The sequence below is a fragment of the Anastrepha ludens genome, chromosome 4, assembly GCF_028408465.1.
Source record: "Anastrepha ludens isolate Willacy chromosome 4, idAnaLude1.1, whole genome shotgun sequence".
NCBI classification, from domain to species: domain Eukaryota; kingdom Metazoa; phylum Arthropoda; class Insecta; order Diptera; family Tephritidae; genus Anastrepha; species Anastrepha ludens.
This window is the reverse complement of record NC_071500.1, coordinates 98,635,590-98,654,331: the sequence shown is the minus strand read 5'-3', so window position 1 is coordinate 98,654,331 and position 18,742 is coordinate 98,635,590. Positions and strand designations below refer to the sequence as shown.

Genomic DNA, 18,742 nt, shown 5'->3' with positions numbered 1-18,742 from the left:
GATTATAAAAAGTCGCTAAAACTTGATACGCAGTTATGGTTGATTCACTGCTAAAAATATACTCAAAATACCAGTAACGGTTAAAAAATTTTAAGAAACAACAACAAGTCCAATAAATAAAATTTGAAAAAAAAAAATTTCAAAATAAAAGGCAAAAAAGCACCCCAAACGCATAATTCGCGTCACATTCTAATTAAAATACGCCAATACAAACTTACAATATTACGGAGGGAGGCGGGTATTTGAAGTTTATCAGGCGCTGAAAATGGCTTTCAAGGAGAAATTGGCGCTTGTAATACTTATAATAATTTTCAAATTACACGGCCTAAACACGGCAATACTCAACGATCGCTATAAAACGGCTATCAGTGATATCACCAACAGTAACAATAGCAAGAACAGCAGTAGAAGTAGCGGTAGCGGCAGCCACCACAACAACATAAACAAAAATGGTAGCTTTAATGTAGTGCACGAGTATTATAATAATAACAACAACAACAGCGAAATAAAAGAAATAATTGATAACGCAACTCACTCGTCAGACATAAGACCAATAACACCAGCTACAAATACCACAAATGATAGGCAAATAAACAATAAGTATTTGCTGCCACTTGCAAACAGTAGCAGCAATGAAGATTTTGTGGTATTTGATGCAGCTGATAACGCTAAACTACCAACGCAGACAAAAGCGTTTTACGATAATGACAGGAATGATAGCAGCCCCGACAGCTATGGCAGCAGGAGCAACGTTCTTAGCAACAAAACAAATTTGACCAAAAACTTCGACAATGGAGATTTTGTAAATAATCAGCATTATAATGCGGCAATGCCGTTTCGTACAGTCGATCAACAGCAGAGTAATTTGACTACAGAATTCTTTAACTCCTCAGAACCACCAACAAAAACAGCTAAGAACGCAGGGGAATACTATCAATACAATTTAATAGAAAATAATAACAAAGAGAAAGAAGTCGGCCATGTTAATACTAATAACAATTTGGAAGGACCTGAAATGGACGAGGCCCCTTTACATCCATTTGAAGGTCCGCCAGCGGAGATTGAGATGGGCCCAAAAAATATATTTAATGATTGGATGGGTATTGAGAATCCCCTTGAAGTCGAAAAATTTATGCGAGAATACAGAACTGAATTGGATAACCAGTGCGCAATGGATGTAATAAAGAGTGCAATACTTTGGTGGGCCTTTGGAAATGGTACACTGAATTTTGAGACGGTCAATGATAGAAGTAAGTAATGAATAATGCTATAATTTCTTATTTTCCACTAATAATTATAATCAGCGAAAAAAATTAGCACTCTGATTTTTCTTGATTTTTTTTTTTTTGGTAACCTCACACAGAGTTAAAACTTCATACATTACGAGTTTAACAAGGGAATTAAAACTAAAAATAACCCAAATTAAGACTCCTTAAAAATTACGCTAAATATTTGAAAAAAAAATGCAAGTATAAATACATATATATAATTGGCGCATGCACCCTTTTTGGGTGTTTAGCCGAGCTCCTCCTCCTATTTGTGGTGTGTGTCTTGATGTTGTTCCACAAATGGAGGGACCTACAGTTTCAAGCCGACTCCGAACGGCAGATATTTTTTATGAGGAGCTTTTTCATGGCAGAAATACACTCGTAGGCTTGCCATTGCCTGCCGAGGGGCGACCGCTATTAGAAAAATCTTTTTCTTAATTTTGGTGGTATAAAAGACGCTACAGAGATTAGAAAGACGAGCTGAAACGCATACTTTTGTCTTCTTACAGTAGAATCAAAACCAAATTTATCGTGAAAATTTGTGCCGTTAATGGCCATTAGAACCGTAGGTTGTTCTTCTAACCAGGCATGTTGTCAACGCACTCACATCTAGCTGGCTTCTATTACTAAATAACCTTCTAAAGTATGGTTCAAAAATAGACAACACGGTTGTTTGGACCCAGGCCGAGTATTAAGGCCGAGTGTCCAACCCCTAAATCACGCCATTGATTGGTTGCGACAAGCCAAGCACCAGTGTTAACTGCATTTTGTTTACCAATTCTATATAAAGAGTGGCGGAAAATTAATCATCCAGTTTTGTGTTCAAATAACTAATAAATAAAAAATAATTTACTAAATAAAAAAAAGTTTTTTTTGAGTGAAAAACTTAATTTTGACCTTCGCGTGCTCTATTATTTGTTTACTGCAGCCATTTGCAAGAATTATAAATCTTCCGATAGGGTGATTAATTTTGCGCGACCTGATACTAAGAATTAAAAGGTGTATGAAAAACCAAACTGGCTCTATGAAGAACTGAGAGTACTTTTCCCAAATGATTACAACATTATTTTGCATTTCTTCAGTAATAACTAATAGTAATAAAATCAAATGGCCAAAATTGCGTAAGCACTTAATTTCGTTATTTTACTTAAATGGAATTGCTCAAAAACTTTTGAGCGGTTATATGTACTGAAAAAAGCTGTTTTCTCCTTTTAGTGGTGCCACTTTTCTTCTCAAGGTGCGTTGCATCTGTAAGATAACCGAATGTTAAAAAGTGAAGGGTGAGCGCCGTATAATTACCTCACCTATTTTTATTGTGTCGCAGTTTTTGTTTTATATTTCAAACAGAAGGACCCTGCCTACATAAATAAATAAAAAGAAAACAAAAGTGCGCAAGCAGACATTTAAACGTTCATATCAAAGGTAGCTGCGCACAGTTTTGTTGTTTTAATGAAGTTATATGTAATGTAAAACCATGAATCATCATAGGTACTGTTTTCACAGCGACCCCACGAATCCGCGTCTTTAAAAAAAATATCAGTATTGCCTGCACAAAAGTTATACTGCAAAAAGCCGTAAATATTTCTATATATTCAGAAATAATGATGATTATAATAATGATATGAAATATATAAGAATAATTTATTTTTTAAAAGATTGGCTTATTCTGGGTCCCTTATTTTTTGTAATATTTATCAATGACCTTACACAATTTCTTTTATACGCTGATGATTTGAAAATCTACAATATGGTTAGGAGTCACTCAGCCGCATTCAATCTGCAATAAGGTATTGTGTGTTTGCTTGGTGTCGTACAAATAAACTAAATTGAAATATAAAGAAGAGTTTTGAAATCTTATTTTCCCAATCTCGTTCCCTTATTGCTAGGTGTTTCTAGGTTAACTAGTATTGGTGACATTTCTGATCAAGTTGTGGCATTCGACTCGATACTTTGTTTCAGCTTTTATTTGGACATCAACAAACTTGAGCACTGTTTACACTTTACAGCACACTTACACTTTTTGTTGGGTGTTTGGCCGAACGCCTCCTCCTGTTTATAATGTGCTCGTTTTCCCACAAGGCATACAGTTTTATGCCGTCTCCGAACGGTAGATGGTTTCATGAGGACCTTTTTCATGACAGAAGTACTCGTGCACTAACAGGTTTGCAATTGCCTGCTGATGGCGGCCGCTATTACAAAAGTTTTTTCTATCATCATGTGTTTGCGGTCTGCGGTTTCAAAGCAGGGTACAACCGAATGGTAGTAACGCGGCCTCCGTATCGACTATCTATCAACTATAACCATTAAGGTTATGGGAGGGACATGAGAAAAATGAAATAGCGGACCGACTAGCTAAAAAAGGACCGCACATGTCTCTAATTGGTCCTGAGCCTTGACTTACAAAGGTCCAAATTAACGAACAGCGACAAGCGAAGTAGTTCCTAAGGGGTTTTTTGATAAGCTTCTTTCACTCAGCAGAGCAGACTTAGGAATTTTAACTGTTTTCTTTACGGGCCACTTAAAACCAAATTAGTCGCTCTCAGACCATCATCTGCAGATTCTGAGAAATGAGCACTGAAAATTCAGAACAAATTTCTGGCAATAAGCAGAAAACGGATACAACAACTTGGTGACAGGCTTTGCCCAATAGATCTCTTTTGGTCGCAGTGCGCATTAGCCTAATAATAATAATACAAGGTGAAGTCCAAAATAAACAAAGCTAAAAGCTTTTCGAAAGAGAAGCACGTGCACAGGTTATTGACTGGAATGTCCTTCAGAATGTCGGTACAAGCCTTTTGGATGGACGTTTTCCTTTCATGGCCAAATGCAATTTTTCAAAAAGGTAGAAGTTACAGGCAGCCATATCAAGCGAATACGTGATTGATGGTTAAAATGCGGTATTCAGGACGAATTCGACTAATGCGATGCAACAAGCGCTTCAAAACGCTAAGACAGAAAGTTGAATTGACTGTTTGACCCATTGCCACGAACTCCTTGTGGACAATTCTCTTGGAATCGTAAAACCAAATGAGCATCGATAATTTTTGACTTCTCCAAACGCGATTTTTATGTGGTGGCTCTTCTGGGACTTTCCATTCGGCACTTAGTCTCAGCTTCATGTTGGAAACACCACGTTTCATCACCAGTTACAATGTTGTAAAGGAAGTTCTTGTATTTTCTCGCCTCTTTAATGAATTCTGAGCAATTTATGATCCTCAGTTAACTTGTGCGGAATGAAACGTGCACAGACCTATCGTAAGCCCAAATGATCAGTTAAAATGCGATAAATCTATGTTTTGGAGATATTAAACACCGATTCAATGAATTTCAATGATGATTTCGGTTCATTTTTGATAAATTTGCGGACAATTTCGATGAAGTTTTTGGGCATACCGTATGTTTATTGTCATTTATGTCCTCACAACCATTTTTGAAACGTGTAAACCACTCATGAACTCTGGCACGAGATAGACAATCATCGCTAAACAAAATTTTTATCAAATCAAATGTTTCGGTAAACGTTTTAAAGATTTTAAAACAAAATTTGATATCAGCTCTTTGTTCGCAACTCATTTTTGCACCGATGACACAAACATACTGATACTTTAGACGCAATAACTTTGCTTCCATTGAATCGAATGCCACCAAGCTTTCACTGGAAGTCAGCTAGGGATATAACTACCAACGCACGAGCTCATTAAAAACATGGCGCCATCAAAAATGCTTTTATTTTGGACTTCACCTTGTAATAGTCTTCCATGAGAGCTCTTCCACCGCCACTTGGTACGAAATTATACATTTAGCGGCTGACAGAAATCTTTGGAGCGCCTTTGTTTCCGCCCTAGGCTCCGACTAGGATAATTTAGTATTAATATAAGTAGAAATTTGTTCTATTATTGGTATACATATCTTGAGAATGTCATCTAAAAGGATATGAAGGATTAACAAAAAATATTAATATAAAAATAACTTCTTATTACTATTTGAAAACTTATTACAAAATCCATACTTTATTTTCGAAAAGAAGCATTATTGTCTTCTACTAAGGATGCCGGTTTGTCAAGGGGGAGCGAAAGGTCTGTTTACTTACCGCAACTTTTATACTTGAATAATGACGTGGAACTTTATGAAGTGTGTGGCCGTATTCAAGTGTCATAATACCGTCGATCGAAAGTGGCCGATAAACCTAGCCATTGTACTATATAGCATTTCTTGTGGCTTTCACTTTCTATCGAAATATCTCCGAACAACCTAAATAAACAGCATAGGCAAGAGTAACAAACACAAAATGAACTTTTCTACCAACTTCTATGGTATTAGTTCCTAAGTTTTGCTTTGTGTATTTTATCTTTTTCTTGTTTTTGCTTGGCGCGATAACTGCTTACGCTATTTTAGCCGAGATAAGGCAGCCTGTCTAATTTTATGAATACTTTTTGCTGCCCGTGTTAACCCATGGCCCTTAGTTTTTTATTACTTAATAATTTATAACGGGTTTAAACGAGTGAAACAAAACTTTTTATTCCCGGCGCACGTTTACTTGCACACAAAGCGAATTTGCTAAAAGTAGGCGTTCATTTTCAAAAGTTTTGTCCCTTACTCATGCAAGATTTTCGCACATTTTCTTCGCTAGTTCGCTAATTACAGAAATATTGCATTTTTTGGTAACTTTAGGATTCGCCGCTATATGCGAGGTGGGCGTTGTTATTGACCGACTGCGCCCATTTTAATTGTCAATTTACTTCATATCAGAAGTGAAATGTATGGAAAGTTTCTTTAATATATCTCGAATTTTACTTGAGTGTTTTTTGTCAGAGCTCTCAATAATTTTCTAAATCATGCTAGATAAGCTCCAATAGGTATTTGCTCAAAAGTAGAAGGTGTCATGCCAATTTTCCCAAAATTTAATTAAAGCTTAAATATTTCTATCATTTAAGCGAATCTGCTTTACTCTTCACTTCAAAGCAAATAACTGAGCTCAAAGCAGATCACTATCTTTTTAAATTAGTTTATAATAAATTTTCTAGCATTCTTGGAGGCAAACATTTTTAAAATTTATTTGTTAGTTTTTGTTTTCTACAACTATCTTCAGGGTGGTTGTAAATAATTGTCGACAAAGTAATTTATTGTTGTGCTGATATTGTAATATTATTTATGAAGTTCTTTATTGATACTTTGATAGGGTGTTACGGGTTGAATATTCGTTAACAATTTCTTTTTTTAATCAGATAGTCAACATAGATTATGCTTGCGCGTGGCTTATGGGGCTAATTAACCCGAACAAGGACGGGAGAGCATTTAAAATAAGCATTTAAATAATGTCTCAGTCTCTCCAGCTGCAGCTCTACGAAGTACTAAATTAATTAATGACCCATTTTCTTAAGTTTGGTAATCTCTGCAGAGAAAATTAGGTCCAAATTGAGGAAATTTATTAGCAAAACTAGTGGTCCTGTCTGTGAGGTTAAGTCCTCACTGGTGTACTCAAACATCGAAAAATTGAACTTACTAGGAACGCACAATCGCATCCGGCTTATATGAGTCCAAGGATACAGGGAGATAACTGGGATGAAGATAGTGCATGAATTGGCTAGAGAGGCTGCAGCCTCGTTACTAATAGGGCCCGAGTCCTTCCTTTGCTATGGGACAACACACAATCAAGAAGAAGCTTAGGCTAAGAGATGTTAGGTGGCACCGAATCTGCACAGGTTTCGGATATATGTAGTGCACTGGCTTCTATTGTTTCTGCGGCCAATCCCCGAAGACTCCAAGATATTTTCTTCTTCAATGTGACGCTTTAGTACGGAGAAGGTTGAGACGTCTCGGCCAGATGCAGCGAGAAAAAAGGCATATATGCTCAGCCAACTCAGCTCTATCTTAAGATGTTTACGTTGAATTTACAATTTCTTGTTGTCGTCTAAGTTCATCAAATAAAGATCTCAGTCTCACTTATTGTAAAACTTGGCTGCGGAAAAGTTTTCATAGCCAATAACCCAAATTAAATCTATAGAGAACTGGTAGCAGATGGTACTTGCCAGCAGCCTACATTGCTAAAGCAGTCCTGATTAGATTGTGAAAGATGTCGGAGCCAAAATAACTGTACACTATTTTATTACACTACTGCGTAAATTTGTCGATGAAAGTGGTTTTCTTTTAAGATATACTTAAGACTATTTTCTCAGCTTCTTGTTAACACGGTCCATATGAAATCGGCAGCTCAATTGGTCTCGTTTAATATAATATTTATTCAATTTCAGCTATGAGAAAAAAAGAGTACTCTCAAAATCCACAAAATCTATTGTTTTGTTCCAAGTTTTTGTTTGTCTTAAAATCTCATTAACTCATAGATTCTAATTTTTTTTCTACAGGTGGCAATCACATAGATATCTCCTATCACAACTTAACCGATGACGAAAAACTCTTCAACACAACTTTGGAAAGGCAGACCAGAATAGGCCGCGATATCGTTTTCTTTTCAGCAGCATACAATAATCTATCACAAATTCCACATCGAACGTTAGCGACAATGAATAGAACTTTGCGGTTTCTAATGTTGAAAGGCAACTCCTTCTCAACTTTTAAAGACGACGATCAAAACGATGGTGAGTAGAAGAAAACTCATTTATTTTAAATTTTTTTTTATAATCAAGTTAATTTAATATACATACAAGGGCTACCATTTGTATTTTGCGCTCAATAATGAAAACACAGTAAAAAAATAATGAAAATGGCTTTATTGTTTTGTCAAAATATTCTCCTTCAAAGTCAATATACTCCTGCATACGCTTGTACCAATTTTCAAAACTCTTTTGCCACTCGGAAGGGGATACTTCCAAAACGAGCTGTTTGAAGGCTTCAACAGCTACAGGCGTTGAACAACGTTGACCTTGCTTCTTATTTTTGATGTTCGGGTACAAAAAGAAATCTATAATCATTAAAATTGTTTTCAAATTTCTAGTTCCCTAACCGCTTATTTTAAGAAAAAACTTTTTACTCAGAAAATTGAGTCTAAGCTAAAGCTTTTTGTGCATAAGGTGCCTGATTTTTAAGAAACTGAATTGTACACGACAGTTCGAAGAATTTTGTTATATGCATACGTAAAGCACTAAAAACTACTATAAACTAACACTAATGCATACAAAATTGCTTTTTACTGTTATCACATGTTTAAATGAATTCCGTATAAATATGGAAAGTCAAAGGAATTGTAGTTTAGTTTTAGTGTTGCTTGGCCCAATAGAAATGCGTTTTCTTTGCCAAAAGTAGCAGAATGGAAGGATAAGAGCGGTTGAAAGTACAAATTTCAATCTTTATCCATTTTTAAACTTATTTCAAAACTAATGCGCGTCCGACATCAATGCTTATTCGAAATTATGCGACCTGAACCGGTTCTCTTGCTCATATACATATTTGGTTCTCTCATAATTATAATTCTTCTGTCCAAATTTTCTGTTAAAGGAGACATCTGAAAATTTGATGTTTCTTGTTTGCTTTTTTGTTTCTTTTTGATGTCAAATAATTCGAGTGATTACTTTGGTTTTTCAGACAATATATGTTTATAAAACGAAAATTAGTTTCTAATACAAAAATTCTGTACAAAAATATTAGCATATACAATGCGGCTATCCCTGTTCACGTAACATTTTCTGTTAAGTTATCGAAGTTCGGTTCCCTTCGCTCTGTAAGAGAGTTTGATACAACAATATTGCATGGGAATTTGAGCTGTAAAATGTAATGTTTAACAGTAAAGCAGGACAAGCTACAGTTAAAATTCTGTGAAAGTAGGCTATTACATGGAACATTTTAAAATAAATAAATGAGAGCTATTATTTATAAACAAAATTAATATTTAATTAACTTAATTATTAATAATTAATAAACACTATTAAATTCAAAATATATTCAAAAAGATCAACATAAAACATTTAAAGCATTAACCCTTTGCGGTGTTATGTCTACTCTCAAACACCAAAGCTTTTTTATTATTCCGGTCGTATGTCTACTGCAGTATGTCTAGGAACTATACCAATTTTATTCTTTATTTATGTCTAGAAGTAATTAATCTTGTTTATCCTTCATAATTTTATATCTTATGTATCACTGCTCTTTCAACGGATATTAATTCCAACCTGTACGACACCCACGTCCAAAAAATATATATATCAATTAAAAAATTATACATCATCAGCGCGAACAAATCGTCGCTTGTATCAACTAAATCAACTGCACTTAATATTGTGGAATGCTAAATTTAGTAAAGATTTAATAAACCTAATGTTTTTTATAAAACTAGAAACATTTTAATGATAAGTTATAATTTTAAACAAATTATACTGGCAACTAAAGACAATTAAGTTTTTAAAAATATTTTTTTTTTATTAATTTCAAAATAACAAACAAAAAATTCTCAAAACAGGAACTAGGTTCTAGATTACGAGTAATAAATTTTTCTAAATCGTATTTGCTAAGCTTAGGTAAAGGTATTTTTTAAAGTAATTATTTAATTTGTATTGAATTATATTTTGAAAAACTTAAAGGAAGTATAAACTAAAATCTATAAAAACGAAATTTTCATACACATAGGGCTTTTTAATAAGAGGTATTGTTGAAAATAAATGTTGTCCAGACCAATACCATCCAATTCCGGCCATACAAAATCGTTAATCATCTCTCGATAGCGCAATCCATTCACCTGTAGCACCTGTTATTGGAAAACCCTTTATGCAAGTACAAGGTGGCGCGAAATTGATCACCCAATCTGAAGATTTATAATTTATGCAAATGGCATCGTTCGTCAATCATATTTGGGACTTGTGAACTAGTCAGCTATAGTAAACAGACAAGCAATAGAGCGCATAAAGGTCAAAATAAAGATTTTCTTCATTCAAAATCTTTTTTTTATTTTGGAAAAAGTTATTCAGAAACAAAATTGGATGATTTGCGCCACCTTGCACTTATTGCATTCCAAACAAGAATAAATCGTATATAATACAATACATATAATCAAAAAGTCATATTTACATAAATTAAGAATTTTCGCCTATTATTTTAAATTTCTCTTTTCGCTAAAAACAATAATATTAGACCACAAAACCGAAAAACTTTGATTTATTACATTTAAATGCGTTTTTCAAAGTAGCAAAAATCTAAAGCTGAGTCCTTTTACGGAAATCTAAATTTATTACACATAACATTTTCTTACGAAAAACACTACTTTTCAAATAAGAGTTGCATATTGCTCATTTGCTGGAATAACGTCATAACTGAAAAATCCAAAAATTTGAGAAAAACTGCTTCAAAATTTTGAATTTACTTTTTCCTATTTAATTGCGTGCCTAAGAGTAAGAGTAAGTAAATACACATAGGAGAGTAAAAGAAAAAACACATCTTCATCGAATGAGAAACTGTTAATAAAAAGCGCTAAGATTTTCTTACAGAAAAAAGAGCTGGTACTAATTTATGCATACTTATACAATATAAAAAACAAAAACACATTTTTTGGAGTATAATGTTCTTCGAGCAAACGAGCATATCGCTGAATTTGTTGTTGAATTTGCAATATTGCCTACTCACACCAGCTTTTTGCATGGAGAAAAGTGAAAATTTTGTCATTTGGCCTAATGTAACTTTCTTACAATAATATTTTATTCCAGCTTTTTCATACACTTTAACTTAAAAAAAAAGTTAAAATTATCGCAGTATACATATTAATTAATACTTCCTATCTCAGTATGAGCATCCCTAATATGTTTGTATACACAGGCGGAAGCATACATATTTATTTTTTAAGTGGCTTTGAAATTTTTTAGCAAATCGCAGGCAGCTGTTTCAATAATAATACAATAGTGAATATAAGTATATTACTATCATATAATTTGCAATGGGTATTTTAGTATTGTGAATCTATGTCGAGGTCGATGCTGAAAGGCGAATATACCGTTTATTTAACGCCGTGCAGCCAAAAAACTCCAAGAATCAGATCATCCAATTCTTATGTAAAGTCGATCGCTGAGTTCAAAGATTTACATAATAATTTTTTGATCTAGTAGTTTTCGAGATATCGCTAAATATTGGTCTTTGGACTAAAGAGAAAAGGTAGACAATACAAATTTCTAATGTCTAGAGCATCTGTTATCCGATCTCAAAACAAGTTACATAGCAAATTAAAGGTCATAAAAATTCCTACCTTCGGTTTATGCTTGAATGTTTTTAAATTTGTTTTTATCTATTTAAACACTTTTAAAAGACTCGCATCTGTTCTTATAACTGGTTTGATGTGAACCACAACATTGAAAGCATTATATGCGATATTAAACTTCTAAGTTACTGCTACAACAACAACATTAAACTTCCTTCTGGTAGATCCGTAGGCAAGATATATCGCGCGATGTGCGGCAATAAGGCTGAACACCTTAAGTAAGTGGTCCAACATGGACTGCGGTCACGGTAAAAAACTGGCTGGCATTTTGGAGCTTCTCGGACTATGCACTCCCGCCTACACTTGACACTACAACGTTCACGACCCCCCTACCTTCAAGGGAAGAGTGGGAACGGGACGATGTAAGATAAAGCAAGTCCATCCATGTATACACAGATGGCAGGCAGATGGAGGCAGAGTGGGCGAAGGTGTAAATATGTATATTCCGAGCATCTGGGGATCTCCTTCAGTTTCGGCTCCCCGACTACTGTAACGTATTTCAGGCTAAACTGATGGCAATAATGAAAGCCGCGACGCTGCTACAATGTGAGGCGATACCTGGTTATGATATTTACATTTTCACTGATAGCCAGGCGGCGATAAAATGCCTCATAAAGTAGTCGACAAACTCCAAGATAGCGATGAAATGCTGCACATCTCTTAACGAGATGGCTGAGTCATTTCACCTAAAGGTAACATGGGTTCCTGGCCATTGCGACGTTGCGACATTGAAGGCAACTGCAGAGCCTATGAACTAGCAGGTTTGGCACCAAGTTGACTGATCAATACACAGCCAATGACATGTAAGCTACTTATTTTTGAGAAAATTGTAAGAGCAGCGAATGCAAGATGGCGTAGTAAAATCACTTACAAAATCGCCCGGCAACTGTGGCCGACTCTCAATGCTAAATGCACAGAATCTCTACCAAGCCAAACTAAGCACAATCTTAGCACACTGATCTCATTTATGCACACACATAGCCTCTGCAGAAGGTGTCTAGATGAGCAAGAGATGATCTCGCACCCTCTGTACCAGAAGTAGGTTTACCATTTAAGAGAAGGAAGATCTCAGTTCTGCAGAAATCATGGATCTTCTAAAATTTTTAAAAAGCACACACACAAGTTCCCCATGCGACATCACAATGGACCATGAGCCTGAGTGTGTCCAATAGGACAACCGCTTCAACCTAACCTAACCTAAAAAACAAACAAATTTTTATTTGTAAACTTTGCAAGTTATATGGATTTTCGGACTCAGTGACTATATATATGTATATACATATATAATACATTGAGTAAAACATCATTAAATATTTCTAAATCTGTGTTACTTATATATTCATACTATAGTTACTATTTTTATCTTTAATTACCTAATAAAAATTAGCCTTTCGATAATCTTTCCTCAACCTTCGACTATCTTCACATTTATTGCACTTGGCATTTTCCCATCGTGTACTGCTCAGTGTAGCCGATTTGCCATACGGTGACTTTCGGTTCACTGGCACATAAAATATGCCTTTTCGTTGATGATTCACTCCATAGCCCATGGGCGAGGTTATTTCATGATTACATTTAACTTTCTCTAACGCTTTCCAATTTTTACACTTGAAACCGATAAAATTTGCTGTATTTCCCGGATACACACTCTCGGCAAAATATTCTACCGCTCGTGAGTGTGCGCAAGCTGCTGTCATACAGCCAGGTGGTAGCGCATTCGCGCCACCAGGATAGAAATCGATATCGCCAAGAGGCTCCTTTTTCGCCAATATGCCGACATTTGTATGTATAACGTCCACAAATTTGGCATCACCTTTTCGTAAACTGCTGAGTGTGTCGTTTTTGCGAAAGCATGGTTTGGCCGGATCCAGACCGGTAATGCGTGGTATTTGTAGACCCGTCAACTTGGTGAATGTACGTCCAGCAGTGCCCATTATATGTGCACCCAGGCTATGTCCTAAACATTTGAAGATGGAAAATGGAATTTGCTAAAAGGTTTCTGCTTTAGTTATCTATCATTTACACTTACCTATTAGATGGATATTTTTCAACGGTATTACTTTTACCAAATGCGTTAGACCTTTTGCAATGTAAGCACCGATTTCTTCAGAATTCAGTGCGGACCATTTGTACAGCGTATCTACATAGAATGCAGCGTCAACAATCTGCATATGGGAATGAGAGAAAAAATGTGCAATAATTAAATGAAAATCTTAGAGTACAGAATTTAGAGTTGCGCACTATTTCGAAAAAAATATGTTTTTCGGTAAGCTCGCAATATCTGGTCTTTACCCACTTGAAGAAAAATTTCCATGTGAAAGCAACAACAAAAGGCCTCTTCCACTTCTTTGCTCGATATCTCTGGGCTTTGCCCACATGTCGAAAAATTTGCATATGAAAGCAACAACAAAAGGCCTCTTTGATACGCTATTTCTTTGCTCGATATCTCTAGGTTTTGCCCAATTGAAGAAAAATGTGAATGCGAAAGTAACAACAAAGTTATCGAGTAAGATTAGCTGCTAGCGGGTACGGTTAGACCTTATAAATCTGGTATAACTCACTATTTTCAATACTGTCAACTCTCTTCCAAGATAGTATCATTAGACCGCTTTCATACAGAGAGACTTTTGTTGCTTAAACTTTACGAATTTTCTTTTGGAGTTCCTGTTGTTTTCACAAAACTTGCAATTGGTAGTTTTTTAGTCTAGAGTCAACAACAACATTGAGAAGAACGAGAACACAAAGGATGTTGACAGAGCACGAGCATCACAAGTAATGAACAGAAGCAATAAATGCTTCCCTGTATGGACGCAGCCTTACTAATACTTTATAAGGGCTTCCAAACAAATGTAAGTGTTGGCAGTTCTTTTTCAGTGCTGCCAACACATATTTATTTATACCAGTTGCTTCATCTGTTTGCCAATTGCTAACGTTGGCCAAACCGAAGAGGCCTATAAATTAAAGGAGTGCCCAATAATTGTGGTCGTCATAGCCAAATATGCTAGACATTTAAGATTAAAAGCAATATGAAGTTACGCCTCCTTCTGTTACAAATAGTAAGAGGTTAGGATTAGCTCGGTTGAGAGTAAGCAGCTCGGTTGAGTAGTAGATCTATAGAACTGTCTGTTTTAAAATGAATAGCATCCAGTTTTCGTGAGCGAAGAAGTTCACTCTGATCAGCGGTGGCAAAAAATAAGGGTGTACAGGATGTCCGATGGTATAATTATTTCAATAACTATTATAAAGAAAATAAGTGCGAATTTTATTTATTTTTAATTATTTTCTCTAAATGTTGGCTGTTACGTCGGATGCCTCCGTACTCCGTGCTCCCCGCGATTACGGGTGTCCATTAAACTCACGAGTGATATTTTCTTTTAGTGCTGATATATGTTATAGTCTTTACTTTTGTGGAACCCCCCACAGAAAAAAGTCCATAGTTGTAAGATCGAGCGACATAGGTGGCTAGGATATGCCACCAAAAGGGTTTATCAGTCTGTTAAAAAACCATCTTGCTGAAATTAGGTGAATTGCGAAGGATGCTCTCTCATTATTGGTAGAAAATAATCGTTCCCTCGACGATTTTCAAAAAGATATGGCCCAATCACTTCACTGCTTGATAATGAACACCAAATCGTCATTTGGGTAGTGTTCAGTTCCATAAATTGCCTGGCGACCAGAATTTCACGTCCTCCATGGCCGAGTATTGGCTAAAGTATTCTACTAACAGTACTAGGTAGTAGAACCTCATTGGTTACGATATCGCCTCTGCGTAAAGCTGTAGCGCGCGAAATAAGAGATAAATCGCTAAGGCTATGGCAAGAGGCTTAGAAAAGACGTCGCCATGCTAAACAGCAGGAAATTCGGGGGCGACGGTTCCAAACGATGGGGAGTTCTTAGTCTCCGTACATACCATTGGTGCGACGGCAGCTTTGATGATGCATTAGGCATTTTCCACCTCCTTACCTGAAAAAAAATTGGTAGTGTTCAGTGGCTGTTGATGATTTCATAGTGGGTACAGTGATTTATTTTATTTATTTACACTTTCATTTAAATTAGTCTCATCGCTCCAAAAGATAGTGTTTAGGGCACGAAATCACTCCAACATTGTCTCGCAGAAATTTGTACGCAAATTGAAATTGTTAGGCTTACGCGCTTGCACGTTTTGAGTTTTGAAAGGGTGTAGTCTAAGATCCTTCCCCAATAGTTCATGCACAATAGTTTTTGGAAGACCTAAGGCAACCGCTTTCCTGCACACAAGCTGACGCGGATTATCGTACAAACTTTTCATTTGTTCTAGATGTCCGGCTTGGTTCCGGTCGTGGGCTGTTTGCCCGGAAACTTCGCACCCATTAACGAATGAAATCTTCACTTGGTGCAAAATCTACGACAAGCAGTTGCACACAAAACATAAGCCAAGAAATACGCTTCGATTGGGAACGTACGTTGTTCACCCATTCCCTTCGACATCGTGACTACATAAATAGCCCGCCCGAATAACAAAGCTAATGCGGTCACCGCTCATACGCTCAGTAGTTAGGGAGAAACTTTAAATTTGGAAACTAATTATGCCACCGGACACCCTGTCCAACTGATACCTGGAGTTTAAATGGTCGGTTAGGCTTTCCAATAGAATTAAGCCGTGATTTGCGTCATCTAAATAGTTTTGAACTTACTATTTTCCCAGACCACACTCGATACGTAGAACTACAACTAAAATTTTCATTATTAAGAAAATTTTGAAAAATGCCTAATGCATCATCAAAGCTGCCCTCGCAGAAATGGTGTGTCCGGAGACTAAAACCCTTCCCCTTGTCTGAATCCGTCGCCCACTCTGGAACCACTTTCACATTACTTAAGAGTGGCGTTCCATCTTTCTCACTACAAGGTCTATCCCGTTTTTTCAACCACTGATTGTTTCCCACGTTTCCTCACTACTTTGTATCTTGTCGATTACATTTTCAGTGGTTATGTGACCGACTGCATTCTCCAGCGTTTAACGTTCTTGTTCCCAACGCATGCATTGGAAAAAGGTGTGTTCAGCGTCCTCTTCGGCAACATCGCATGTGGAATGTTCGCATTTCCCTATTTTGAACAGGTAATGTTGGAAATGCTGGAAATACCCGAGCTCCGAAAGCATTTAGGTTGTATCAAAATTTACTTTATCGAAGTTCCTACTGTACCAGGTAGCGACGTCTTTTATTAGCCTAGCCGTCCATAGCCGGCCTTAGCGTTTCATCCTTTGCTTCGCACGCTGCATGTTTGATGACTCCTTCTTCCATACCCTCTTTCTTTAATTCCCACAACTTTTTCCTTTTTAAAGACTTGTAAGTCTATTGCTATTATTAATATCCCTATTATCAAGAAAATGCAGGCAATAAAGCGAAGATTGAAATTGAAATTTGATCTAAATGCCTTGAAATTAGACAACAACCCATGTTGTTCATCAATGAGAGGGGCACCAGGTTTAAGTTAAAATCAGAAGAAACATTAATAAGTAGAATGAAGAAGAAAGAAGGCACCAAATCTCGTTTGTGTTTCAAGGCATCGATGCTAAAACTATAGAACTGTCTAAAATATAATAATTCATCTCTTTACTCACAATAAAATTCACATCCTTCCGGCAGAGATACGCTTTCGAAAGCAACGCTAACGGTGACGAATTATTTACAGTATTTGTCCAACCAGTTGCTAAAATCACAACTTTCCGCAACTTATTAAAGCTCATGTGGTGCCATAACTTTTCCGCCTCCATCAGCGGTACACTATAATTTTTACAAGAAGTGATGTATTGAAAATGCATTTTTTTAATATCGGGTGTAAATTTGGCTGGCACATGGTACATAGGCAATATGGAGGAACCTGCAGCAAAACGAAAAAGGGAAAGAAACATATAAATTACAAATGGACTAAATATACAGTGTGTGACGAAAGTTTTTAAATATAAATTGTGTGCAATTATATAAATTTTTAGCATCCTCAAATGTGATAAGAAAGTTTTCTATGGCATATTCATAGACACATTTGGATTTTGCATGGCTTACATAGTTTATCGATTATGGTGGAAAATAGTTGCAATGGATATGCAGCAATGATGTTCTTCTTCACCACCAGAATATCGGCGAATTTGTTGGAGAACAAAGACCACCCGAAGCGTAGACTGCTGCGTATACTGTCGAAAGCACCTTTAGTGGCTGGTGCTTTAGGTTCGCGGGCATTGATTCTCACTTTGTTTGGTGTCTCGTATGTGTTATGAAGGATTGTACTTAGAATTAGTAGAATTATTAAACGCATTTTGTGGCAAAATTATTTTTATCTTTTATTCTAAGATTTTTTTATTACTCCTTGCATAAAGCCTTCCCTTGTGAGTTGGAATTTTCTAACAAAGCAAGGCGATAAATGATATTAAAATGGCGTACTCTTATTAATGAAAGCAAATATTTAATTTTTTATCTTTTTATCAGAGATTTAATAAAACTTGGCCGATTCTGTGTTCAACTTTAATGCATATTTCGATTTCTCAAACTTGTCGGCGGCATTAGATTGCACAGAGGTCAATTTCAGAACGTTTTTAAACACGAGTCTAAACGATTTTATTTAAATTATTATTTTTTATTAAAATTGTAAATAAATCTCGAGTGAAAATAATTTTATTTCAACTATTATTTTTCATTAAAATCTCTTGCATGTACTTAATTTTTATTTATTTAATTAAATTAAATTTTATTTTATTTTCTCTTATGTCTTTGTTTTATGTAGCTTAATTTAAATGTATTTCTGTTTAATTCAATTATTTTAATTTAAGTTTATGTTACTTTATTTTGTGTTATCCTATGTAATTTAATTTTTTATCTCATTTCATTTAGTTTAATTTCCGTTTAATTGATTTATGTTTATTTTACTTTATCCTACTTTAACCTTTACGGTGGTCGCCGTAGCCGAATGGGTTGGTGCGTGACTACCATTCGAATTTCAGAGAGAGAACGTTGGATCGAATCTCGGTGAAAGACTAAAATAAATAAAAAAGTTTTTTCTAATAGCGGTCGCCCCTCGGCAGGCAATGGTAAACCTACGAGTGTATTTCTGCCATGAAAAAGCACCTCATAAAAAATATCTGCCGTTCGGAGTCGGCTTGAAACTGTAGGCCCCTCCATTTGTGGAACAACATCAAGACGCACACCACAAATAGGAGGAGGAGCTCGGCCAAACACCCAAAAAGGGAGTACACGCCAACTATATATATATATAATTTTTTTTTTTAATTTTTATGTCTGTTAATATAATT

At 35.8% G+C, this 18,742-nt stretch overlaps 2 protein-coding genes across 2 annotated transcripts in view; one reads left to right on the top strand and one right to left on the bottom strand.

Annotated features, from left to right (window-relative positions):
- Nucleotides 1-123: 123 nt before the first annotated feature.
- Nucleotides 124-18,742, top strand: part of LOC128860308 (toll-like receptor 3) — a 28,942-nt gene continuing 10,323 nt past the window's right edge. The window contains exons 1-2 of the mRNA XM_054097756.1: nucleotides 124-1,250; nucleotides 7,631-7,864. Coding sequence (XP_053953731.1) covers nucleotides 266-1,250; nucleotides 7,631-7,864 — 1,219 coding nt within the window. The 5' untranslated portion in view covers nucleotides 124-265. The remainder of the gene's footprint in view (nucleotides 1,251-7,630; nucleotides 7,865-18,742) is intronic.
- LOC128860310 (phospholipase A1) lies at nucleotides 9,738-18,152 on the bottom strand. The gene is made up of 4 exons (XM_054097758.1): nucleotides 17,502-18,152; nucleotides 17,060-17,319; nucleotides 13,490-13,625; nucleotides 9,738-13,417 (listed from the first exon to the last, which is right to left on the bottom strand). Exons 1-4 carry the CDS (start codon nucleotides 17,749-17,751, stop codon nucleotides 12,834-12,836), a joined length of 1,230 nt encoding a protein of 409 aa, XP_053953733.1. The 5' UTR covers nucleotides 17,752-18,152; the 3' UTR covers nucleotides 9,738-12,833.

Coding starts and splice junctions, on each gene's coding strand:
- LOC128860310 (XM_054097758.1), bottom strand. CDS start 17,751: ATGCGTTTAATAATTCTACTAATTCTAAGTACAATCCTTCATAACACA. Junction 17,320..17,501: donor CACCATAATCGATAAACTAT/GTAAGCCATGCA, acceptor GTTTTGCTGCAG/GTTCCTCCATATTGCCTATG. Junction 13,418..13,489: donor GAAAAATATCCATCTAATAG/GTAAGTGTAAAT, acceptor TCAAATGTTTAG/GACATAGCCTGGGTGCACAT.